This window comes from Piliocolobus tephrosceles, chromosome 12 (genome assembly GCF_002776525.5).
Source record: "Piliocolobus tephrosceles isolate RC106 chromosome 12, ASM277652v3, whole genome shotgun sequence".
In the NCBI taxonomy this organism is placed as follows: domain Eukaryota; kingdom Metazoa; phylum Chordata; class Mammalia; order Primates; family Cercopithecidae; genus Piliocolobus; species Piliocolobus tephrosceles.
Genome location: NC_045445.1, coordinates 98,483,741 through 98,510,781, shown reverse-complemented (window position 1 = coordinate 98,510,781; position 27,041 = coordinate 98,483,741). Strand labels below are relative to the sequence as shown.

The 27,041-nt window shown below is 40.3% G+C and overlaps 1 protein-coding gene across 2 annotated transcripts in view; it reads right to left on the bottom strand.

The window, feature by feature from the left end:
* The window catches only part of SHROOM4 (shroom family member 4), a 234,731-nt gene that overhangs the window by 102,863 nt on the left and 104,827 nt on the right, over positions 1-27,041 (bottom strand). For both annotated transcript variants that reach the window (XR_002728284.1, XM_023198675.1), the window contains exon 2: positions 1,272-1,423. Coding sequence is in view for 1 of the 2 variants with exons in the window: in XM_023198675.1 (XP_023054443.1) it covers positions 1,272-1,423 (152 nt within the window). In the remaining variant the exon portion in view is untranslated. The remainder of the gene's footprint in view (positions 1-1,271; positions 1,424-27,041) is intronic.

The window sequence follows — 27,041 nt, the reverse complement described above, 5'->3', positions numbered from 1 at the left end:
AAAAAGAAATGTCTATTCAGTTCTTTGCCCATTTTTAAGTTGGATTATTTGGGGTTTTTTTGTTTGTTTGTTTGTTTGCTATTGAGTTGCTGTGTGAGATTTTTGGTATTGAGTTTCATAAAGGAAGGTAGGGGGCAAAATCTAGAGCTATAATGTTAAATGCCATATATGATGAATACTAAAAATAACCCATTGACTTTGACAATTAGGTGATAATTTGTAGCTTTTGACAGAGTAGTTTCAGTGGAGTTCTAAGGGTCAAATTCTGGCTGCAGAGAGTAGAAAGCTAAATGGCAGGTGGAGAAGAGGGGACAGTGACTATAGACTCTTCCTTTGAGACTGAGTATGAACAAAAGGAGAAAGACGGGGCAGGAGCCAGAGGGAGAAGTGAGACTGTGGGAAGATGCAAACTTAAGATAAAGGAAAAAAACACACACACACAATAGAAAGGGAGAAGGCTGAGCTCCAATAATACAAAGCAAAGATGCAGCAGCAAAATGAAAGAAAAGCCACATGGAAAGTTCACCAGATGCTTTTGGTGGTAGCAGAATAACTGTGCCCAAATATGTCCTTCCCTTCCTTCTGCTTATGCCACTGCACTTACCTGCAATGCCTTCCTCTTCTGGTGGTTTATTTTTCAAATTATACTCACCCTTTAGCTTAAATTCCACTTCCTCTATGAAGTCTTACCCTATCAATCCCTTCTGCAGTGATCTCCTTCTCTAATAGCAATTTCTGTCTGAACGATCCATTTGATAATCACACACAAGCCTTTATTGCCTTCTTCAAAAATATATAGCTACTTAGTCACATGTGTATCTTTTCTCCCCTGCTAGACTGTGCAATCCTCAAGGAAAGGGTTTCTAAGAGTTTGCTACAGCCTCCATGGCTGTAGTAGGGGCTCTTTAAGTCTCCATTGATATGTGGTTCAGGAATGATAGTGTATTATAAAGAAGGAGATGGAAAAACACTGGATTAGATAGCCCTTTGGTATATAATGAGTAATTTAGTCCTCTTTATAGCAAATAAGGAAACAGTCTTGCAGAGGACAAATAAATTTATCCAAGATTATGTGTCTACGTGGCAGTGCCAGGATTTGAACCAAAGGCTCTTTCTCCTGTGCTATTCTGCTTCAGTTATCTGCAAAATTCTATTCAAGTGAAACACATCTTTCCTTTATAATATTGACAGAGACATGACTCTATTGAGCTTTATTACCAACCAAGTTTCAGTGGCCTCTGCTTCTTACAGAGACCCTCCCTGTACCTTACCTCCTGACAATCAGCTTGAGAATCCGGAAGGAGCCTTTGATGAGAATGAGGGCCTCTTGGCGGGAGCCATATAATGGAGTGCCATTGATATTCACCAGCTCATCACCAGTCCTCATCTTCTGGGACAAAGCTGCCTTGCCTCCATCTTCAATCTGTGTTGCAGAGAAGAAAACAGAAAGCAGGTAGTGAGGCGACTTTCTCCCCAAAATTCTACTTGTTTCTTCCAACCCTGGAGCCACAAGTAGTACTGGGGAATGGCTCCAGGCAGCTCCTTGGAATAGCTCAGGAGCTGATCACAGGTCATTATTTACTGAAGGCAAAGCTTGAGCAAACCTTTGAGGAAGGAGGCAACATGGAAATAATGCAATCCCTGCCTGGAGGAATCAGCAGTCCAACCAGGAAGACTAGCACTTCTAAACAAGAAACTGATGCTTGGAAGGAACCCTAGCGTGTGGCTAAAGCAGCAGCATGGCCTACCAAAAAGTGCAGGCAAATTAGAGCCAGAAGAGCTAGGCTCCATCAAAATGACCTTTGGCAAGCTCTTTCCTATCTTCGGGCAGGCTTTGAAATCTGACAGACGTAAGTGTGAATCCTGGCTCCGCTACTTCCTAGCTGTGTGATCCTTAGGAAGTTACTTAACATCTCTGTGTCTCAATTCCCTCCTATGTGACATGTAGATAACAAGACTAGCTACCTCACAGGGTTGTTAGTATAGTAAATATCTGAGAACAGTAAGTCCTCAATTAATATGAGCTCTGATTATTATAACAAGGGGGTTGACTCTGAAGACCAGGAAAGTGGCTTCCAGCTCAACATTCTGGAAGTGGAATGGCAAATTCAAAAGATACAAGTAGGTACAATGTAGCTGCTTCTTTATCTATGTCTCTTCAACATGTGCCCAGCACAGTGCTTCTAGTGTCTGACACACAGTGAGCATTCAGAGAAAGCTGGAAATATGGGTATTTACTGTTACAACACAACCTATAGAATTTCCATTAACCAGGGCAATCTGAGGAAGAAGATTGTCAGACGGAGGGGTATTGAAAGCAAAGGCAGAAATAATAGCCACTGGGGCAGGCAAAAGCAAAGCAAAGCAGAATGTCCCTGGGGGTCTTTGCTTATGGCTAATTTTATACATTCATTTTACCATGAAGGTGAGTTCTACCTATTGGAACATAAATTCCATCCATGATAATCCATGAAAGGAGTCATCTCACTCATCCATTAATCATTCCTCAAGTATTTAAGCACATTTCTATTATGCATAGGACAACATGCTAGAGATATAAAAATGAACAAGGCTCCTAATTTCTAGCCTCAGGGACAGGTTACTGCCTACAGCTTATTTATCAACTGAGATGGTCAGGTAAAAAAGGCTCCAACTCACTGATGTAATCAGGAGTTGTTTTTGTTTGTTTCCAGAGAAAGGGAATGTAAGGATAATTAAATTGGACAGTCCTTAGGGGATGGCAGATTCTAAATGGGGCAATTAAGGGCTGGTATTCACTGGAGATAGTTTTACACTTCTACTCTTGTTCCAGTCTTTCTCTCAGTCTTTTATAATGTCCCCTCAATCTATCCCCACACCATGGAAGTTATAATATTGTTGAGCTTTAGGTTGGCCAGCTCATGTGCAATTTTGCAGATGAGACCTCCTGGGTGCAGAAAAAAATTTAAGTTCAAGATTTTTTAAACTCCATCAAATAAATTGAACTTCTGAGTTAAATCACAAAATGTTATTATATTTATTGCTGCTAACCCAACTTTTTTAAAAAAATTAACCTTTGTCTGACAAATCATAGGTTAGCCAAGTGACACTGAATATATATACCTTTGTTCCAGTACCCGGGCCACATTCAACACCAAACAAGCCAATATTGGTAAATGGGGAACAACTCTCAGCAAATTAATCAGGATTACACTCTTATTTCCATTGTCATTATCATTATTACTTCACAGTCACTGCTGCCTGCCGCCAAGAAAGAAAGCGAGAGAGAGAGAAAAGGAAAATACTGTACTTGAATTTCAGAAGTTCTATTTGAATGACTCATTCCTTTGGCATCCATAGAAGGCCCTTAGCACCAGGCAGAACTTTCAACAGGGATCAGCCATTTGAAAGGGTTTCCCGAGGCTAACAAAGAACCACAAACAGAAGTCTAACTAATGAATGCTAATAGATTTTCCCTGTTGATGTACATTAGTCTTAATTCACTCTACCCATTGTTTTTAATTCATACAACTTAATTATCCATATTACTGTTACCCATAGCAAGTCTTCCCCTCAATATGTATTGATATTAAGTACCATCTTTGGTTAATTAAACACTGTTACAGCAGTAAGATCTCTGTTTATTCTAGGCCAAAAGATAAAAGGGAGAAACCTTTTAAACTAAAATGCTTAATTATTGCCGTAGCAAAAGCTCAGGCAATTGGCATTCCTTACTGCTCCTTCAGCTGCCACTATCTGAGTCCTTGCACAGACTGTTTCTTGGACTACAGCATCAGGCCAACTGTTCATGCCCCTTTTTTCTGTTCCATGCCCCTTCTCAGTCACCAGCATCCTCCTCCTTAGGAGATATGTTAAGTGAAATAATCCCAACTTAGTACAAGTCTGAAGATGCTCAGACAAAAACCCAGCAAATTTTGGGTCGCCAGCATAATCCAAGAATTCAGAAGGGTCCAGATCAGGAAGTAAGACTCCATTTGGTTGAAGATCCCTTCAACTATATCCCAGACTAGCCCTTTTCCAGACCCAGGATATTTACTGAGCTGTGCAATGGATTCCATACTCTTCCAGACTTTTTGGTCCTTTTTAAATTACTGCTACTGGCCTTTCTCCTCCCCACTCTACCTCTAGATTTCTGAGATCTAGCATGTCTTCTATTTATTGTTTGGCCTCCTTACAGCCAGTTCTACAGGTCAATGTCTTAGTCACATATTTGTTTATATGGAAGAAAAAGCAGATGTTCATGTTTCTATCAATAAAAAAGGAAAGGAAGGAAGGAAAAATGAATGAGAGGAAGGGAGAAGAGGGATGGAGGGGGAAAAGATGATATGTATATTCTTCTACAAAAGGTTTTGTTTTCCCCTTCCCACCACCCTCCTCCTAACTCTGGCTGGGGCCCTGGAAAGGTGTGAATCAACAAACTTGTTGAAATTAACATACCCTGTTTGAGGGACTGTATAACAATATATGATGCTATCCATTCAGTAAGGCTGGTCAGCTTTCCAGCTCTTCTTGAATCAGCCCTTCAGGGTGGCTTTCTTGTTTCAGTTGAAGTGTTGTGAATTCTCAGATTAGACCCAGATGCACTGGAATGTCGGTATAAACACACATCACAAAGCTCAGTGTAAACGATGGTTAACTTATGTGTCATTTTGGATTACCCAAGTGATTGCTGGGCTAGCAGTGAGTGGCCCAAGTAATTGAAAATTGATTACATAGAGGTCATATAACCAAAAGCCAGGTGGTGCCTGGAAAGCTAGGAAGAGCTGATTGACTTTGGACAAGTCCCTTTCCCTTCTTGCAGCCTCTCTTCTCTTACTGGTAAAATGTGTAAGAGGGCCTGACTAGATGATCTCTTGGGGCTCTGACAGCTCTGGGCCTTTTCAGTTCTGACATTCAGTGACCTGTGAACAGTTAGCAAAGTCATGCATTATCCTTCTGCTGACACAGATAATCTCAGCTTTTTGTCCCATTGTACTCTGCCTTCACCCATGTTTCACTCCTTCAAAATTGACTAATTAACATCCATCTCTCAATTCCCCTGGTCTTTATCCACTGTTTCAGAGTGGTCCACCAAGGTTGGAACACTTAATAAGGCCCAGTCAGGACACTGAGAGAAAGAGATTCCTGAAGCCCTATTTTGTGCTAATGAGCTAGCAATTTGGAAATTTTTGATGGGTCTTCAATGAAGCATGAAGTGCTCTGATAGCTGTCAACAAAGTGACAAGTTGGCCCCTTGAGAGTAAAGGCAAAGAACAATTGACTTAACAGCACTTGCTGGCTTCCTAGTAGCTTTTATTTAATCATACTAAGAGATACTTGCTTGGGTCTTTTGAATAAATTTAGGAGAAGAAAAAGGGAAGAAAAGAAGTATTAAATCAGGTTTATAATTTAAAAATGCATTCATAGGAGAAACACCATCTGCAACAATAACTGATGGGTACTGAACACCTATTACATTAGTGTAAGAGCAGCATTAAAAATCAATGACATGATTGTGAATACCTCTGCCTGCTACAGGAAATCTATTGGAAAAAATGAGCATCAACTGAAACTTTCTTGGTCAGCTCTTGGTCCAAGAGCTTCTGGCCAAATTACCAGCCCATACTGCTACCTCCACCAGCTTGTCTATCGTCTAAAGAAGACAAACAACATAATTGTTTAAATTGAAGTGTTTGTTTTTTGTTTTTGTTTTTTTGTTTGTTTTTGCAAATAGAAAAGGTCTGCTCAGAATACCGTAGTCCAGTTGTTTAAAGAAATAATATACCCTCTGAATATCTTTTTAGCATCTTAGAAGGATTTTCAAGTTTTTAGTAACACTCTAGGCATCCGTTCATGAATTTGGCCCTTTCTGAGAAAGAATAGAAAATACAGAGCTAGGGTTAAGCTGGCTTTGGTAAGTTTAACTATTAAGAAGTAGGAGTATCAAATAATGAATAAAGTCCTTGCTCATTCTGAAACTTAGTTTGAAATCTTAAGCAAACCACAGGTTGGGGGCTGTCTGTTTCTAATCTACCCTCTTTTTCCTTGTTGGTATCTCTTAGAATCTGATCATGCTAGGAGAAATTAATCAGGGTTCCCTGGACATGGGAGATACAGGCTTTCAAACCTTGGCAGTCTTCTTGCCACGGTTTTCAACACCTAACTTGTCTCTCTCAGCAACTTCTTCCCTTAAAAACCGCTCTCAAATTTCTGAAGCAGTCTAGATTAGAAAAACAAGAAACTCTGTTCCTAATTTCACCTTCCATACTTTACACCAGTTTTCCAAAAGGCAAAACAGACAACAAAAACTTTTCTCTTCAGTGAGAATTGGAAAACAATAACCAATTAAAAAGCTGTAAGTAGCCCTGATTCAAAGGAGTAATCCCTATATGTGGACAGAGGGAAGAGGTGGACACCAAGGGAGAAGCCATTCTTTACCTCTACCAGCTAATAAGCAGATGCCCAAATCCTACAAGGAGCTGCCCCAGAGTGTAAAGCTCTGTGAATCAGGCCCAAGGGCTCCCCTGACCTTGAGTCAACGGAACTATGCTGTGCCCCACAGCATGACCTAGCCCAACAGACAGTTTCTTCCTCCCCAGCTGCTTAATCACCATCTAGTTTACTAATCCTCACAACAAAGGCCGTCTAAGCTCCAAATCATTAAATTTCCCTGGGGATTAGCTCCAGTCAAATTCTAAGCACCTTTGCCAAAAACTCAGCCCAGTGCCAAGCTCAGCTCTAGGAATTTGGTGATGAGGACGGGGAAGAAGACTCAAGAGCACTGTCCCCGTGTCAGCAACCAAAGGCAAATTTGTCTTTGCTCCTACCAAGTCAGATCATCCTGCTGTCTCTATAAGCCCAGTAAGCGGAGACAAACATGACAGCACAAGAGTAAACTGAGGGTTTCTTACATTGCTAGCAGATATGCTCACTGGGGCTCTGTCAACTCTAGCCATTTGTTTACACTGAAGTGTTCTTCTGACATTAATGCTATCAGTGTTTGTCACAAATGTTAGTCTTTGGTGGTATAGAACAATAGTGTTCAGAGTGAGGTACATATATCCCAGGCTGTGTACAAGATGATCCACTGGAACTTCTATTTATATATCTAAAAATTTAAAAATCAAGCTTTATTAATATTTAATATTGGTGGTAATAAATTAGATCATCCGTAAATAAAATTGTGTATACTGGAGACACATACTCAAAACATTTTTACTGATGTATATTTTTACTAAAAATGTTAGCTGGATTACAGACCTAATGAGAGGACTAAAATCATAAGGCTTTTAGAGAAAAACATGGGGCATAATATTTGTGACCTTGAGGTGGGCAAAGATTTTTTGAGCAGGATACAAAAGGTAGTAATCACAAAGGAAAGAGTGATACATTGGAGTTCATCAAAATAAAAAAAAATCTTCAGCACTAAAAAAGGGAAAAGACAAGCCACAGACTGGGAAAATATTCATAATACATATTATCTGACAAATGACTTATATCCAGAATATTAAAAGAACTACAAATCAATAAGAAAAAGGCAAATAGCCAGTTAACAGTTGGCAAGGCTTGAACAAGCACTTCACTACAAAAGATAGCCAAATACCCAATAAGCATCTGAAAAGGTGCTCAATATAATTCTTCATTAGGGAAATGTGATTTAAAATTATAGTAAAAGGTCACTACATATCCACCAGAATGGCTAAAATTAAAAAGACTTAAGTATTGGTGAGAATGTACAGCAATTTGATCTCTCTACATTGCTGGCAGGAGTATAAAAATGTAAACCATTTTGGAAATCTGTATGTCTACTCTCAGATCCAGCAATTCCATACCTAGAGACCCCCAAGAGAAATAAGTGCACGTGTCCATAAAAAGATTTGATTGTTCACAACAGCTTTATTAATAATAGACAGAAAGTAGGAACAACCCAAAAGTCCTTCAAAACATACACATACAAAAAATGACATGCTATACAACAATAAAAAAAGTAATAAAATGAATGTCAAAAAGATTATGTTGCATGAAAGAGATCAGACAAAAACAATACATACTGTATGATTTCATTTTATATGAAGGTAAAGAAGAGAGGTGATAATTTGAAAAAAATGGTTAACTCTGTACTACTGATTGTAAAGGCACATGAGCATAATTTTTGGGGGGTGCTAGAAATGTTCTACATATTTATGTAGCTGCAGATCATATGGGAATATACATAACTAAACATTCATTAAGATTTGTACATTTTACTATATGTAAATTATTCCTTAATTTAAGAAAGAATTAAAAGAATAAAGTCCTCTAGACTATTCAGCTTATATTTCTGAGGTAGGCACCAAGACTCCAGCATCATTTTCACATACTCACAGTTTTAATCAAGGCAAAACATTTCTCTTAAAACGTTAACCTTCACAATAGGGCTATAATCTATGAATCTGCCCATTGTTCCTATCTGCTTTGAGATAGTATTCATCCTCCCTACCTCTTAGAAGGTAGAGGATTTCAGTAAAAAATGAAAATAAAGACCAACACTATTTTACCAGTTGACAGGTAAAGGTGAAAAGTCTTAATGATTTGATTCCATTTTTAATCTCCAGCCAATTTTTGTCTTGACATATTATAAAAATGGAATCAATTCCTCATCCAATGTTGGAGACATCTACTGCTACTCCTCTTGTCAATCTCAGATATGTTTTTTTCTTATGGTCCCCAGAGTTCATGGCACCTACTCCTAGAAGCTGAACTTCATCAGGCCATTGCCACACAGGCAACTAGCCTTTCCTCAGGCACCATTACTGTCCCTGATATGGTTAGGCTCTGTGTTCCCACCCAAATGTCATATTGAATTGTAATCCCCACATGTGGAGGGAGTGACCTGGTGGGAGGTGCTTAGATTATGGGGGTGGTTTCCCCAATGCTGTTCTTGTGATAGTGAGGGAATTCTCACGAGAGCTGATGGTTTTAAGTGTGGCACTTCCTCGCTCTCTCTCTCTCACCTGATGCCATGTAAGATGTGCCCTGCTTCCACTTCACCTTCTGCCATGATTGTAAATTTCCTGAGGCCTCCCGAGCCAGCCATGTGGAACTGTGAGTCAATTAAACCATTTTTGTTTATAAATTACCCAGTCTCAGGTAGTATGTTTATAGCAATGTGAGAATGAACTAATTCAGTCTCTTTGTTAGATTGCCTATGTTTCTTGACTGTCTAATAAGGTATGACTTTCAGTGATACAAATGATCAGAGAACCTTGCAAAGCTGATGTGGTGGAGAGAGTTCAGGGAGAACCCGAGTGGAACAAACTGGAGGAAAGAATATGGTAGAGTGCAAGCGAATTTGCTCCGGACTTCCAGAAGCAGTTGTCAGCAACAGAGTTTTCCCTTGTGTAGCATTAAAACAGTCTAGGACAAACCAGAAAGTCCATAATGTCCTCCAGCATTAAGAGAGCACTGTGTAGAAATCTAGCGAGCCTTAGGAAGCTGGAAAGACCAACGGTCTTTTACCTACTGCCTAATATAAAAACACTGTAAAGATGACATATCAATTCATTGTCATTTTCAAATTATGCATTAATACTTGTAAGAAATGCCCAAATTAAAACAAGAGGTGTGTTAAATTCCACCAGATTGCTAGTGAGTGATGGGAATAATTCTACTTGGATTAATATAATCTTTATTTCTTCAGTATCAAGTCATTGTTGATGTGAAAACTATTTTTCCAGTTGATCAAAAATGCCTTTTTAACTTCCCTACTGAATGTGAATGAGTTAGATATGGTCTTCCAGCCCAAGAGGATGTGATTAACTATCTGGAATCTGAACCATCCCAAAGCCAGGTTCACTCAATAACTCATTGCTGGTTCCCTGAAGCCATTTATTTATAATCCATTATGCAAAAAGCCAAAGACGGTTTCTAAAGAGTACACGTACCCAACATTAGTCATTTCTGACTGGAAAAGGACCCAGGGACTAAACACCCTTCAGGGAAGGGACAAAAGGCTGCCTCTGGAAACCACTAGGCCTGCTTTGCTGCCTGGAAACCACTTGTCCAGCTTACTAGGAGCCTGTATACCCTCCAGCAGATGTGGACGAAGGGAGAGGAGGTTTGCTTTCTATTTCCCAGAGGTGGGCACCTGCATGCCACTCCCAGAACATTGTTTGACCCTGCCCAGGCCCCCTTTCCTTGGCAGTAATTTTAATCTCTGGTCTCCACTTAGACCTCTGACCAGTGGGAGGTGAAGGAGGAGAAAAGAAATTTAACTTCCTTTTATCCTTGTGAATAACTGCTACCAAAGCAAACAGCTCCCAAATAAATAACCTACCAAGGCATACATGTATGTTGCAAAAGCAATAATAATAACATCCGTTACTGAGCCTAGGATAGATCCCCCTTTATATTAAATCAGCACACTTGTTGCTGCTTTCACATAGTGCTGCAAATCTGGGAATAAGTCAGCCATCACACAGTCTGTTCCAAGCTACTGTCCTGTTCACATCATGACTGAGAAATGACACACCATCTCTTTCCTGCTCAACAAAACGTGCCAAATAACATAAAACAAAACTGAGTTTTCACAACTGAAAAAAAAGAGAAAAAAATGCACTCAATTGCTTATGTGTTAGTGGCGGGAAGGGACTCTTGCATCAGAGATTATTTCCTTTTGCAGTGACAGGATTAGGTTGAGAAGAAAATGAAGGAGGAAGTGACAGGCATTTGAGTTCAAGACCTGGAAAATCAATAAGGCAAGCAATGTGAACGCCATTCTCTCTGGTATCAGACCTGCTCTTTAAGTTAAGGCTGGATAAAAAGAGAGGACCAGATTTTTAGCTTCAGTTCCTGCTCATTGTCACTTTTCTCACTTTAAACAAGAGTACATTCCTGCCCCTTCTCCTATAAAGGTTGACCCCTTCTGATAGCAGACTCCACACCCTTGGCACTGAGGGTGTTCCTCACAGCCAAGGTCACTCTGGTGCTTTTCATCCTCCCTCAAACTTTTTCCAACCCTCCCTACACATTCTCTTTTCCACTCCCACCTCTCCCTGCCCCGCCAACCAGGCATTTGAGCTCGCCTTCTCTACTTCATCTTCCCCTTCTGCCTCCCTACCCCACACCCAGACCCTCTCCTTGGGTCTCCTATGGGCAAACTTCAAGCCCTTGTGTCATTAACATCTGGTACGAACATTCATTAATTAAATCAGACAGACCAAAGAATGATTTTGACAATGTAAACAGCAACAGATCAGAAGCTCTACATGATCTGGCCATGCATGCCTTTTTGACCTTATTTCCCACAACCTCTTATCCTCTACACACACTCACACACACACACACGTCATATCAAACATTCTGTTCTTTAGAGAGGCCAAGCCCATCTCTGTCTCAAGATCTTCGTACTTACTGTTCCATCTGTTGAGAACATTCTTCTTCTAGATCCTGCATAGCTCCTTTTATCATTGAGGTGTCAGCTCAGATCTTGCCTCCTCAGAGAGACCTTTCCTGACCACCCACATAAAGAATGTTCCTTCTCTTCTCTACCCATATCTCATCACTCTCTATCATATTACCTGTTTTATTGTCTTCATAGAATTTACCACCATCTTTCATGATCTCATTTGTTTCTATGTATGTTTACTGGATGTCAAGATACATTATAGTGTGGGAGATAGTCAACGCCTTTATACAGCTCTATCACTGTCACCTAGGAAAATAAATGTCTGTATTGAACACATTGTAGTTGCTCAATAAATATTTGTTGAAATTAGAATGAAAAGGGATCTCAGGATATCACCTTATTCATTTGACTGATTCTGGAGAAGTAATAATATTTTAACTTTGTTTTTCACATAACTGAAGTTCAGGGATATTATATGACTTGCCTGGGATAGAGCATCTATTAGGTTTAAGATACTTTCTTCTGCAAGGTTGTGACAAAACCTTTTTGTTTTCATGGGTATATTGCTATTCATGATCGTTAACTAGCAATACAAAGAGTTCTTGCTAAAGAGACACTTTAAATTTTGTAAAAAGCATTGTTATTATTGGCTCAGAATATTCCAGAATAATTATCCTTTGAGCTAAATATCCTATTTGTCATGAGGTGCCCCAAGGTGAATGTTAGACTCTCAATTTAGTGGAAGGAATGGAGCCTTTAAGGAAACTGAGGTGTATGGCAATAATAACTTGTATCCAGATATGATTCTCCTCAGTTTTTAACATTCTCTGCCTTAGGAAGTTAATTTAAAACACACACAAGCCCTCACAAACAGACCATGAACAGTGGGATATTTAACTACTCCCAGCATCTGGGAATTCAAAGTAACATCGACTCCACCTTCGTGTGTACAGACATTACAACAGGCTCTTTCAGTTCACCATCCCTGAAAAATTTAAGAGCAAATCCAGATGATGGGCATAAACCAGATTCTAATTTGATTTAGTGCTTCATTAACCAGTGCCCTCGGACCCCTAGAAAGTATGTGTGGGGTGGGGGGAACCCTCATCAATGTCCAAATGAGAGTTTGCCCTGACCCAATTTCATGCGACTATAGTTCCTTCCTTAAGTACCATTTGTTCAGTGGGTTTAGTATTTTATACCTCTGTGAGTTAGTGATTATACCTTTTGTGAGGTTTTTCATATAAACAAATTCACAAGTCAGAAAATAAATCCTTTGTCAAGCCAGGTTTTCTGATTGGGATTTAGAAAATATGACCACCATGATATGGCTTTAAAAAGTTTAATATCTGTAGCGTGCATTCAGTGCTAATGGACAATAAGTGATAGTGAAGTTTTGTCAGGTCTGATTCAGATTACCTATGGCTGCTGTGAGTTATATGGAATTACACAGAGTTTAATGGTTCTCTGGCAATTTGCCTTGGCTCAGGGCCAAGGCAGCTAATGCTTCAATCAAACTGCTCTCCCCACCCCTACCCCAAGACAATTTCAGTTTCTAACTCTTGAGTGGATCTGTGATGAAGCCTTCAATGACACTCTCATACAAATGCCAAAGGGTTTTTTTTTTTCTGTCTCTTTCTCTTCCTTCTTCTTTATGGCTGCGTATATTAAGTGCTCCTGTAGCTTTGCTGAGACAAACTGCCTGGCTGGTGTTTATAAAGAGAAGAGCTTTTAAGGTTTGATTAAAACAAAGAAGCCAACAGTCAGGAGAACAGGACAATATCCCTTTTCTCTGCAGTGCCATCAGATATATCCAATTCACCCTAACATGGGCCCTGGCCCCACCCTGCAGGCCAACTTAAAGCAGCAGCCCTCCCAAATCACTTGAGTAATTGAAGAACATATCTCATCAAAGGCAGGTAGCCTGCCTGACAGAAGAATCCCATGCATGGCAAGTTACCCTCCTCTCTTTTAGGAACACAACTGGCCCTGAAACTGGGATTCTGCCACAGATTTCTGGCATCACTTTCGCATAGTTGAGACAGTGGACAAAGGCCAAGTGAACAAAGGCCAGAAACGTCCTCTACAAACTTGCAAAAAAGGCATGTACAACTCTGAGGTAGAACCGTTCTGTGGATAGCAAATATTCTGGGTCCAAACTCTTTCATCAATTGCTGTTCAACCCTGTCCCCTCGACCTCTCCTAAAACCTCCAGTGGTGCTTCAGCACTAGCACCTCCCGCTATTTAGCCAAAGTGACTCCTAGACCCTTTGTCCAACTGATTCCAATGTCACATTTACTGGCTATTCTAGAGAGAATGCTCATTTTAAGAGACTAGCTGCCATAGAAGCGGCAGGAGGGAAGGGCAGAAACCACAGGATTCCTACTTTGCGCTGATTGCCACTAACTCATTTCAGCTGCTAAGGGGAGGCCCTGTTGGGGGAGCCAGGAGAGGAAATGGGTTCCATGTACAGTCCACTTTAAAGTGTTCACAATTGTGTGCTCAAAAATAGTCTTTACTAAACATTTAGCACGCCCATTAGCACAAGCCATAAAGCTTTAGGCTTTGCTGCACTGTTCGCCCAAGCTGCCTAAGCTGCTTTCCTATGGCAAAATGATTAAATGCTTGGCAAGTCAGATACGTGCAGGAAGGATAAAGGAGCTCCAAGGATGGTTAAACCTGGACCCAGGAAGAATGGTTTAATATGACCTCTAAGCACATAAAAAAATTTAGAGGGAAGGACCAGCTGTTCTCAATTTTGATTGAAAGCAGAGCAAAGGAAAAGAAACTGACATTGCAATGAGAGGGACTGATATTAGCAAGGAGGAAGAACTTCCTGCCAGGCAAAATAGGTAAATATTAGACTGAGTGGTCAGTCAATGAAGGTTATGGAATTTCCTTCTTTGGAGTGGCTCTTCTCTCTTTGCTAGTTCTGTGTGGTCCTTCCAGCGGGGTTGGGGATGGAAGAAAGAGGTCCAATTTAGTCCCTTTCAGCACTCAGAATCTCTTATTTGTAACATTCCAGGATCTGTAACAGGGTAACTGGGACACTTGAAAAGAAAGAAGCAACGAGAAGCTTGCTGGTCATCTCAAACATTTAGATTCTCCCCAACTTTCTATCCCTCACAATGAGCCAAGCTTTTGCCCTGGCCCCCAAAATCCCAAGAAAGAAAGCAATGTGATGTTCACATTGCCAACAAGCAACAACAATATTAACCAAAAGAATCAAAGTCACAGGCATGTTTGGTAGGGGCAGGCACTAGCCCATCAGTATCTCTGCTAATTTAACCTATAATAACTCTCACAGATTTCTCAAACAACTTAAAACTACCATTTGACCCAGAAATCCTACTACTGAGTATCCAAAAGAGAATAAATTGATCTACCAAAAAGACACACTCGTATGTTCACTGCAGCACTATTCACAATAGCTAAGACATGGAAGCCACCTAAGTGCCCATCAATGGTGGATCAGATAAAGAAAATGTGGTAAATATATACCATGGAATACTACGCAGCCATAAAAAGAATGAGATCATGTCCTTTGTAGCAACATGGATGCAGCTGGAAGTCATTATCCTAAGCAAATTAACACAGGAACAGAAAACCAAATACCACATATTCTCACTTATAAGTGGGAGCTAAATAATGGGTACTCATGGACATAAAAATGGCAGTAATAAATGCTGGGGACTACCAGAAGGGAGAGGGAGAGGGAAAGGGACGAGGGTTGAAAAACTAACTATTGGATACTATGCTTAGTACCTAGGTGACGGGATCATTTGTACCCTGAACCTCAGCATCATGAAATACACCCACGTAACAAACCTGCACACATACCTCCTGAATCTAAAAAGCTGAAATTATTTTTAAAAATGTATACACATATAAAAATCAAATAAAAAGTATCTCACAATCCCTGGGTCATGGAATAGTCTGAATCTTACTACATACCCAATTCCTTGAAGCCTGGGTTTCAAAGGTAAATCAGCCTGTCTGCTTTGATAAGCTTCTTTCAAATAAGCCAAAGGCCCTTTGGGCTTTTCATCTAAATCCTACTCAGGCACACACACTCCTTTGAGTATTCTGTGACTATTTTTGCCCTTAGCCTTGATCTAAGTCTCAAGGAACTGACTAGAGCTCACTCTGAGGACCAAGCCAGAAACATTTTATGTTTACCAGACTTACCTTTACTTTTAAACAAACACAGATGAAAGAGTCCCTGCTGAAAAGAACCACCACTTAATGCTAGCCCTTATACCTTAGTAACATTAAATTAAAATAAATTACAACAAATAATCATTGTTTCACGTCAGTTTAAGCCGACAAACTGCTGCAATCAATGGGCAACCTTTCACAAGCATTTGCTTAAAAGGAAAAGAAATGCTTCCAGGTGAAACTCATCAAACTGAAGGGCACTGAGGACCAAATCTTATTGTATGCCACCTGGTTTTCTCCCAAAGCATCAGTCAAGGAAAGAAAAGAGATCTCAACACAGCCTCCCAGTTAGAATCATTGCCTTCTAACCACCAACAGAGATGCTGGTTCAGGGAAGGAAGTTACACAGCATGGTTAAAACCAACACACATGAGGGAAATTTCTGGGGTGATGGTAGTGTTCTATACATTAATAGAAATTTTGGATACACAAGTGCATGGGATGTCAAAACTCACCCAATGGTACACGTCAGATTTTGTATTTCACTGTCTGTAAATTTTACCTTTAAAGGAAAAGAACACGTGTAAACAAACATTGAACTTTAGTAAATAATACACATGCTGAAATTTTAGGGGGACCTGTACTGATGTCCTCAATTTACTTGGAAATGTATCAGAAAATAATATAGATGAGTGAATAGAGAAAATCAATACACGAGTAGATATGAAACAAGTATAGCAGGAATAGATTAGTAGAATCTAGGTGATGGGTATATTTAAGTGTTTAATGTAAAATTCAGTTTTTCTGTAAATTTAAAACATTCTGTTATAAAATGTCAGAAACACGCAAAAACAAGTAAAAATTTGGATTTTTATTGTCCCACAGACCTTTCATTGACGTATGCATTCCAATACGCATTAACTGAAATTGTACTATGTGCGACGCACTAGTTCAAATCCTGATTCTGCCATTTAGTGGCAGTGTGACCTTGGGCAAGTCACTTCACCTCTCTGAAACCTGTTTCCTTATTTGTTTAATGGTAAGAATAATAACACCTACCTCACAGGGTGGTTATTGTTGAAATTACACTTCAATTGCTGACCACCTAATGAGAGCTATATTGAGTAGGGAACTCTCAATTAAGTGCTACTTGTTCCTCTCCCCTGTGGGATCCGTAGGGTCTCAACTATGGAAATTCTTTTGTGTCAGCTTCAGCTTGATTGCTGAGCACTTTTCGTTTCATGAAAATTGCAGCCTGGGCCACGGCCTTATATTATGGTGGGTATATAGTGTTCGTATATTTCAACTGACTCCCTGACATTCAACTGAGTTTTGGTTTTCAAACTCCCCTTTGCAAACAAGAAAAATAAGAAAGATTACCCTTCACAGCCTCTGGTAACCATCCTTCTACAACAGGGTGACTATAGTAAATAGTAACTTCATTGTAAATGTTAAAATAACTAAAATAGTGTAATTGCATTATTTGTAACTCAAAGGGTAAATGCTTGAAAGGATAGCTACCCCATTCTCCATGACGTGATTATTTCACATTGCATGCCTGTATCAAAACATTTCAGGTAACCCATAAACACCTATTATGTACCCCAAAATTAACTGAAAAATAGAAACTTTCTGAAAGGAGTATAAAGCAACATTTAAGCAAGAGATTAAAGCTGGAGTGTGGTCTAAGGTAGTTCTGCCTACATCCATCTGAATCCATGGTCAAAATACTTGATCATTAACTCACTCTCTTGCTCACCTTCTCTCATAGTTCTGACATCTTTTCCAGCTCTGGGATGACTCCCCCCAAAAAGGGATCCTATCCTTTGGAAAACGAGCTCAATCCTTGTTGGTTTCCTTTTCAGTTCAATTCCTGAGAGGATTCTCTCAGCACTCTTCCCCTTGATGCATATCCCATCATTCACTTATTGATATGAGAGAGGTGAAACAGTCTGCTTTTCAAGGGTAGGTTTATGCTCCTCTGCAAGGGGTGGCCTCTGGCGTTTCTGAGTCCCCTACCTGGTTTGAGGCAACAGGAAGGTTGATTGTTCTGCCAGGAAAGCACTGCCAAACTCTGGGTCTAAGGAAACAACTTGAGAGCAGGCAGGTGGGTATCCACCCCAGGAGATAATAAAGCACAGCAGAGCAGAAACCTGGGCCCGAGAAGCTGTCCAGGAGGGTTCTTTATGAGCCTGTTGAACAGCAGAGCTCCATGTAGCACAGGAAATCATGCACCCAAAGTGCAGCAGACTTTATAGTGGTCAGACCTAATCAGGCTATAATTAAGGCATTTTAGGAGGCAAAAAGTCTTTGGCAGCGATGATGTCTACACAAGAGAGTGATGTCAAGCAATTATTTGTCACTGAGACTCAACATCTAGCCCAAAGATTTGGGCCAGGCACAGTAGCTCATGCCTGTAATCACAGCACTTTGGGAGGCCTAGGTGGAGGGATCGCTTGAGCCCAGGAGTTCGAGACCAGCCTAGGCAACATAGGGAGGCCCTGTCTCTAAAAATGTTTTTAATTAGCTGGGCATGGTGTCTTGTGCCTATGCTCCCAGCTACTCAGGAGGCTGAAGTGGGAGCATTGCTTGAACCTACCTAGGAGGTTGAAGCTGCAGTAAGCCATGATTGCCCCATTGCACTCCCACCTGGGTGACTTGTCTCAAAAAACAGAAATAAAAATAAATTTAAAAATAACCCTAAGGTTCACCCTTTCCTCACAGTGCCACCCACCGTACTGATGGGATTGATTAAAGAAGCACTTGAAAACACGAAAAGATTGCTTTATTTTCTTCCATTCAACAAGTTGTCTCTTCACTGTTTATTGCTTCCTTTTTTGTGCAGAAGCTTTTAAATTTAGTATGGTCCCATTTGTCTATTGTTTTTGTTGCCTATACTTTTGAGGTCTCAGCCATAAAATCTTTGCCCAGACCAATGTCCTAAAGAGTTTTCCCTAGGTTTTTCTCCAGTTATTTTATAGTTTCAGGTCTTATGTTTAAGTCTTTAATTATCTTGATTTGATTTTTATATATGGTGAGAGATATAAACATCATTTCATTATTCTGCATATGCTTATTGAGCTTTCCCAGCACCATTTATTGAAAAGGGTTTCCTTTCCCCACTGTATGCTGTTGGTGCCTTTGTCAAAAATCTGTTGGCTTTATTTATTTACTTACATGGCTTTATTTCTGGGTTCTTTATTCTTTTCCATTGGCCTATGTGTCTGTTTTCATACCAACAGCATGCTGTTTTGGTTACTACAGCCTTGTAATATATTTTGAAGTTAGAGGTGATGCCTGAAGCTTTGCTCTTTTTGCTAAGCATTGTTTTAGCTATTTGGGCTCTTTTTTGCTTTCATACAAACTTTAGGATTATTTTTTCCAATTCTGTGAAAAATATTTGCAAACTATTCATCCAACAATGGACAATATATTGTATATTTCAAAGTATCTAGAAGAAAGGACTTGAGATGTTACCAACACAGAAATAATAATTACTCAAGGTATGGATACCCCAAATACACTGACTTGATCATTACACATTATATGCATGTGTTGGGAACAAGCCCCCCAAAATCCGACCATAAACTGGCCCCAAACACTGGCCATAAACAAAATCTCTGTAGCACTGTGTCATGTTCATAATAGCCCTAGTGCCCAAGCTGGAAGGTTGTGGGTTTACGGGAATGAGGGCAAGGAACACCTGGCCTGCCCAGGGCGGAAAACTGCTTAAAGGCATTCTTAAGTCACAAACAAAAGTCTGAGCGATCTGTGTCTTAAGGGCGTGTTCCTGCTGCAGTTAACTAGCCCAACCTATTCATTTAATTTGGCCCATCCCTTCGTTTCCCATAAGGGATACTTTTAGTTAATTTAATATCTATAGAAACAATGCTAATGACTAGTTTGCTGTTAATAAATATGTGGATAAATCTCTGTTCAGGGCTCTCAGCTCTGAAGGCTGTGAGATCCCTGATTTCTCACTTCACACCTCTATATTTCTGTGTGTGTGTCTTTAATTCCTCTAGCGCCACGGGGTTAGGGTCTCCCTGACCGAGCTGGTCTCGGCAAGTGGCGTCCATTCATGGGGGCTCGAATCCAGGTCGAAAGGTCGCTGGAGCGATGGTTGGAATGGAAAACTACCTGGAGGACACCTGAGTACTCTTAAAGCAATCCCTGTGGTGAGTAAGAAGGGGAGCTCAGAAGCGTCAGGGTAACAATGGGACAGGTATGGGGTCTGGTTCGTTCCACCTTGGAACTTTTTCACACTAATGAGGAGGAGGAAGGCGAGTATAGTGAAGTAACAGAAGAGGTTACAGAGCATGTTTATTTACCAGCTAAAGCTAAAGCAGCAAAGGAAGGAGAGGTTCATCACTACCCTTCTGCACCCCCTCATCATTATTTTGAAGAAAATGACCCCCTAGATCTTTCTTTTCCGGAGGACACTGGGCGAAAACTAGTTGCCCCAGTGACTGTTTGAGCAGCGCCTCAAGCGACCACTCTTAGTTCTATTCAGGCAGGAATTCAGCAAGCTAGACGAGAGGATGATTTAGAGGCTTGGCAGTTCCCTGTTAGAATATACCCCCCAGATCAAGAGGGAAATATTATAGCTACATTTGAGTCTTTTCGTTTTAAATTACTCAAAGAATTAAAACAAGCAATAAATCAGTACAGACCAGGTTCTCCTTTTGTAATGGGACTGTTAAAGAATGTTGCTGTTTCCAGTCGGATGATTCCTACTAACTGGGACACTCTTACTCGAGCTTATCCAACTGCTGCTTAGTTCTTACAATTCAAAACTTGGTGGGCAGATGAAGCTTCCATTCAGGCTGCTTGCAATGCCCAGGCCCAACCTCAAATTAATATAACTGCAGACCAACTTTTGGGGATTGGCAGCTGGGCTGGTTTGGATGCAAAATTGGTCATGCAGGATGATGCCATAGAACAGCTTAGAGGAGTATGCATTAGAGCTTGAAAAAAAATCACTTCAGGTGGAGAACAATACCCTTCCTTTAGTGCTATAAAATAGGGACCCAGAGAACCATATGTTGATTTTATAGCTCGGTTACAGGAGTCTCTTAAAAAGATGATTGCAGATTTGGCTGCTCAGGATATAGTACTGCAGTTATTAGCTTTCGACAATGCTAATCCCAATTGCCAGGCTGCCCTGTGACCTATCAGAGGGAAAGCACATTTAATTGATTATATCAAGGCCTGTGATGGTATCAGAGGTAATCTGCATAAAGCTACCTTGTTGGCACAGGCAATGGCAGCACTGAGAGTGGATAAAGGAAATACTCCATTTCCTGGAGCTTGTTTTAACTGTGGGAAGCATGGTCACACTATGTTCAGATGATCTGAACAAAATGGTCAGATGGTAGAAACGATAAGACGTATGGCAAAAGTTCCTATTATCTGGAACCATGGCAGTATAGTGGCACCTCAACCTCAAATGATATGGCCCGCTCTAGGAGCTAAACATAAAGATTTGTGGAAACTATTACATGCTCTTAATAAGATCAAAATCTGGGAAAGAATAAAAAAAGCATCTAGAAGGACACTCTACAAACTTGTTTTTGGGTATAGCAAAATTTAAAATATATATTTTTAAAGCATCCCAGGCACATCTGACCTTAATGCCAGGCACTAGAGTGCTTAAAGGAGCTGCAGACAAATTGGCAGCTAGTAACCCATTTAAATGGATAAAAACACTTGGAAGCTCTGTGATTTCAATGATGACTATGCTTTTAATCTATGTTGTTTGTCTTTGTATAGTCTGCAGATGTGGATCCTGACTCCTGCGAGAAGTAGCCCACTGTGACAAAGCTGCCCTTGCTTTTATCTCTTTGCAAATCAAAGAAGGGAGACACATTGGGAGCAAGCCCCCCAAAATCCGGCCATAAACTGGCCCCCAAAACTGGCCATAAACAAAATCTCTGTAGCACTGTGACATGTTCATAATGGCCCTAATTCCCAAGCTGGAAGGTTGTGGGTTTATAGGAATGAGGGCAAGGAACACATGGCCCGCCCAGGGCAGAAAACCGCTTAAAAGGCATTCTTAAGCCACAAACAATAGCATGAGCATCTGTGTCTTAAGGGCATGTTCCTGCTGCAGTTAACTAGCCCAACCTATTCCTTTAATTTGGCCCATCCCTTCATTTCCCATAAGGTATACTTTTAGTTAATTTATTATCTATAGAAACAATGCTAATGACTGGTTTGCTATTAATAAATATGTGGATAAATCTCTGTTCAGGGCTCTCAGCTCTGAAGGCTGTGAGACCCCTGATTTCCACCTCTATATTTCTGTGTGTGTCTTTAATTCCTCTAGCGCTGCTGGGTTAGGGTCTCCCCAACTGAGCTGGTCTTGGCATGCATGTAACAAATATTCACATGTACCTCTTAAATATGTAGAATATTATGTATCAATAAAAGAAAAAAAGGGAAAAACTGGACAATGGGGTGGGAGATTCCTTTATATTTAAATAATATTTGCTATTTTTAAAATGCACTTCAACCCTTTTAAATTATAACTTTAATTTACAGTATGTTAAGATAGCAACACAGGATAGGAGAGTGCAACTTTTAATGATAGGATATGTGAGACTCTGTAGTCAAATAATCTTTCCTGAAAAAGTTGATACACTTTCCCAACCAGTTATTAGAGGCCCAATCTTCTGCAATTCCCAGAGGATATGCTACAGAAGATCATGAAGCTTCAGAGAATACTGTTCTTCCAGTGAAGGTCCATGTTCAGTGACATTTTGAGACCCTGTTACATGGAGAGGCTTAGTTTTCAGACTGTTGATTAGAAGCACTAGGGAACATGTGCCAGTTAACCAAAACAGATGGAGAGGAGGGAGAAAAAAGTTCATTACACTGTTATTTACTCATTGTTTTCTATAGACTCTACCCCTTACTGTGTCCATAAAATACAAAATAAGAAGGCTATTTGGGGGTTTTGCTTATATATGTATCTATGTTATACAGGTCTTTTCAAATCCCTCTTATCGCTTGATACGCTCCTGACATTCTGCCTACCCCTTCCCTGTGAAGCCTGAATAAGTTAGTAATGCCTGTGTACTCCCAGAGCACTCTGCACACACCTCTACTCTTGTGTTCACTTACTAAGTAGTACTGAAGTTGTCTGTTCATAAGTCTGTCTCCCCTACTCTACTGGGCAGGGGGTCTCTCTCATACCTGTGTTCCCAACACATATGGGTGCTTAGTAGATGTGTGTTGCACTGTTTGGGGAAACTTAAGGTTAGTACCTAGGTTTTATTTTAAACTTTCAATCTAACAGTGCCTTGTACACAGTAGGTGTTATGTCTACACATCCTCTCTGATGATAGTAACTTTTAAAAGGCCTCAGAAAACAAATAACCTGATTAAAAATGGGCAAAAGAACTGCCAAAACATTCCTCAAAAGAAGACATGGCAAATGGCCAGCAGGCATATAAAAATATGCTCAACATCACCAATCATCAGGGAAATACAAATCAAAATCACAATGAGATATCACTTCATACCTGTTAGGATGGCTATTATCAAAAAGACAAGAGTGAAGTGTTGGTGAGGCTGTGGAGGAAAGGTGGTGGTGAGGTGCTGTGGTGAGGCTTGCACAGCGGTGGTGGGAATGTAAATTAGTGCAGCCATTATGAAAAATGGTATCAAGGTTCCTCAAAAAATTAAAATAAAACTACCCTGTGATCCAACCATCCTACTTCTGGGTATATATTCCAAAAAAGAAAAAGGAAATCAGTATCTTGAACAGATATCTGCACACCCATGTTCATGGCAGCATTATTCACAGTAGCCAAGATACTAAGTGTCCATCAGTGGATGAATGGATAAATAAAATATGGTAAATATATACAATGAAACACTATTCAACCTTAAAAATGAAGGAAATCCCATCATTTGTGGCAACATGGATGAACCTGGAGGACATTATGTTAGGTGAAATAAGCCAGGTACAGAAAGACAAATACTGCATGATTTCACTCATATGTGAGAGCTTATTAGAACTATTAGAATCAAAGAGTAGAATGGTGTTTACCAGTGGTGGGGGCAGAGAAGCAGGGGGAAAGGGTTTGGGGAAGATGTTGGTCAAAGGATACAAAATTTCAGTTAGATAGGAGGAATAAGTTCAAGAGATGTATTGTACAACATAGTGACTATAATTAGAACAATGTATCATATTCTTGAAAATCACAGAGATTTTAAGTGTTCTCACCAAAAAAATAATAGGTATGTGAGGTAATGTGTATGTTAATTGGCTCAATTTAGCCATTCCACAGGCTTTACGTATTTCAATACATCCTGTTGTACACCATAAATATATATAATTTTTATGTCAATTAAAAATAATTAATTTTGTACAAAGGTTTCAAAGGTATATGGCACCTTATGTGACTTACCAAATGTTTTCACATTATTTCACATGACCCCTATCAATAGCCTGTTTAGAAGCAAGTCAGATACTATAACAACTGCCATTTGACACGTAAAGGAATTGGCTTGGAGCAATTAACTGACTGTCTAAGGCCACACAGCTAATATGAACTCAGTGGATACTTTGAATCTATCCTATTGTTTTCCAGTGCCCATGTTTCTCTCCTTTTTATAAAGATAAAACTGAGAAACTTTGATACCTATATGGTTTTCCCGACTTACTTGTTGTTAGGTTCCTCTCACTTCAGCTGGAGAAGAACAAAGTAATGATGTACCCTGATACCCGCTGACAGTCATTATAAACAGTTGAATCAACCAATCTTAAAGCCTGCCTCTTCCCTAGAATTCTTGTTATGTGAGATAATACATTTCCTAATTGTTTAAGCCAGTTAGAATCTGGGTTTCAGTTACTTGCAGCCTGAGTCATACCTGACGTATGATGCCTGCTTCCCAGGAAGACTAAATTTCATAAAGATAGGGCTCCAGACATTCTCCCAGTCTGGACTTCTCTACAGCACTTCCAGGCTGGCTCACTATAAGGGACTATTCTTGTAGGGGTAAGGAGGATCCATCTCAGAGAAAGGGTGCCAGAGGGTTTCCTGAAATAAAAGTTAACTTGTTGCTGAAGGGACCACAAGTTATAAAGCCATGTTTTTGTTTGTTTGTTTGTTTGAGATGGAGTCTCACTCCGTCACCAGGCTGAAGTGCATTGGTGCAATCTCAGCTCACTGCAACCTCCGCCTCCCGGGTTCAAGTGATTCTCCTGCCTCAGTCTCCCGAGTAGCTGGGACCACAGACGCATGCCACCACACCCAGCTGATTTTTTGGATTTTTAGTAGAGATGGGGTTTTACCATGTTGGCCAAGATGGTCTCGATCTATCTCTTGACCTCGTGATCCACTCACCTCGGCCTCCCAAAGTGCTGGGATTACATGTGTGAGCTGCCGTGCCTGGCTTCAAGCCATGTTAATTGGTTGCAGCAGAAGCTAGCAACAAATCAGAAGAGATTTAATGTATTCTCCACCTCAACCCCACACACCAATGTCTCTCTTGGCAATGCTGGGAGAGAAGGGGCAAGAACATTTACATCACTTCCACCAGATAGTCTTTCAGCCCCCTTAAAAAGACTGCAAGCCAGCATCTCCCCAGAAGGCAGCAGTCTTCAATTACTCATATTAGGGCAGCAGTTTTCACCCCAAATCCCAAAAGGCTTTCCGGCACTGTGGGTAAGGAAAAGTTCCAGAGAGATGATTTTATGTCTCAGTTCCATTAAACATTCATTGTGTGGCTGAGATGTACCCTTGGAATACTTCCATTTCCCCAGTAATAGAATGGAAATAATACTTCCTCTTTCCCTCCCTTCCAAGAACACTGGAAATGTGAATAACATTCATGAGGTCTGCATGAAGACCAAGAAAGTGCCCTGCACCAGGTTCAGGCCTAGGTCCTGGAGGTTTTTAAAAGATTACAAACAGAATGGCTCCATCTAACAACAACCTCTATGATAAGCAACAAACATATACTGAGTGTCCATTATGTGCTGGGTCTGGAGCTTGGCTTTGGGGCTACATTGGTGAGGAAGCCACTTGTCCCTAATCTCAAAGAGTTCCCAATATTGTGGTAGAGACAGGCATGTAAAGCCAGATATGGAATATAATAATTTCAATGTTGCTGATATCTGTGTGGAAAAGTTGTGAGAGATAAGCTGGAAACATGTACTGGGATGAGATGAATCATGAATGCAAAAGTAATCCTAAATATATATAAAAACCAGTATAGCAGCAGCAGCACCAACAAGGCAGAATATATGCAGGTCAGTGCATGGAACAATGTCCTCCAGGTCCCTTGCTGTTCTGGGCACTAACCCTTTAGTGGCTGGGTCCAAGAGTGGGGAGAGGCAGCTGGGGCAGCAGGAGGGGTCTTGAAGGGGCTCAAAGAAGCAGCTGGTATCAAAGGATCCCATAATTTTAACAGGAAGTGTGGTCATATCAGTGAATACTAGTTAAATACAGCCCTGCTTCTATGTCACGTGAATGAGGATGAGTGCTACTTTGTGGTCATCCAGGAGCCCCAAAATGTCATTGGTTTGGAAACACACTTTAGCAGCAGTGTGGAAGATGGGCTAGATTGGGGCAGCATGAAGTCAGGCAGATAAGCAGGAAGGCTTTGTAATACACCAAGGAAGATGGATGACGTCCTGAATTACTGAAGTGGCAGGCCCAAAGATGATTACATAAATCTCCATTTCTATAGATCTTCTTTGTTTCTAAGAATTCTCCAGTCTTTTTATTCTCATGGCTACAATCTCCTAGCCCAATGCAAACTTACACACACACATGCATGCTTGTGTGCAGATCCTGCTTCAGTATGTATACTCAACTAGTGGCTGGCAGGCTGTAATTATGGCAGGCAAGAGGCCTGCCAAGAAAAATTCATTCAAATACTGAGGTCATCCTATTCCCAGCTGCAAGAGAATGGCTATGGTATAAACTCTGCCTTCATAAACCCAAACTATATTTTTGGATAGTTTTCTCTATTTTTCCAAGCACAGTCACACAATTATCTCATTTGTTCTCTTAACAATAGTTCTAGGAGGTCAGTAAGGCTGATATTATTTAGCTCCAATGTAGAGAGGGAAAAGTCCTTCAAAGAGAAAGGACTTGCCTAAGGTCATTCACAATGAGTCAGTAGTGACTCTAGGACTAAGATGCCTTCTACTTCTTGGTCCCATGTTCCTCTCAATCTTCCACATAACCTCCTTCAGATACAATTTCAGATCATTTCTGTTGTAAAATAATATTCATTCTATCTATTCTAATAGTTATTTCTAAGAGAATTCTGTGGATAACTCAGAGTCACCAATTTTATCTTCCAAGTCCTTGCTCAGGTCTCACCATTCCTTCCAGGAAATTGTCCCTGGTAACTATAGTTCGGTAACCTCAACCCCTTCTTTGAACATTTTTTTTTATTATTATTATACTTTAAGTTCTAGGGTACATGTGCATAACATGCAGCTTTTTTACATATGTATACTTGTGCCATGTTGGTGTGCTGCACCCATCAACT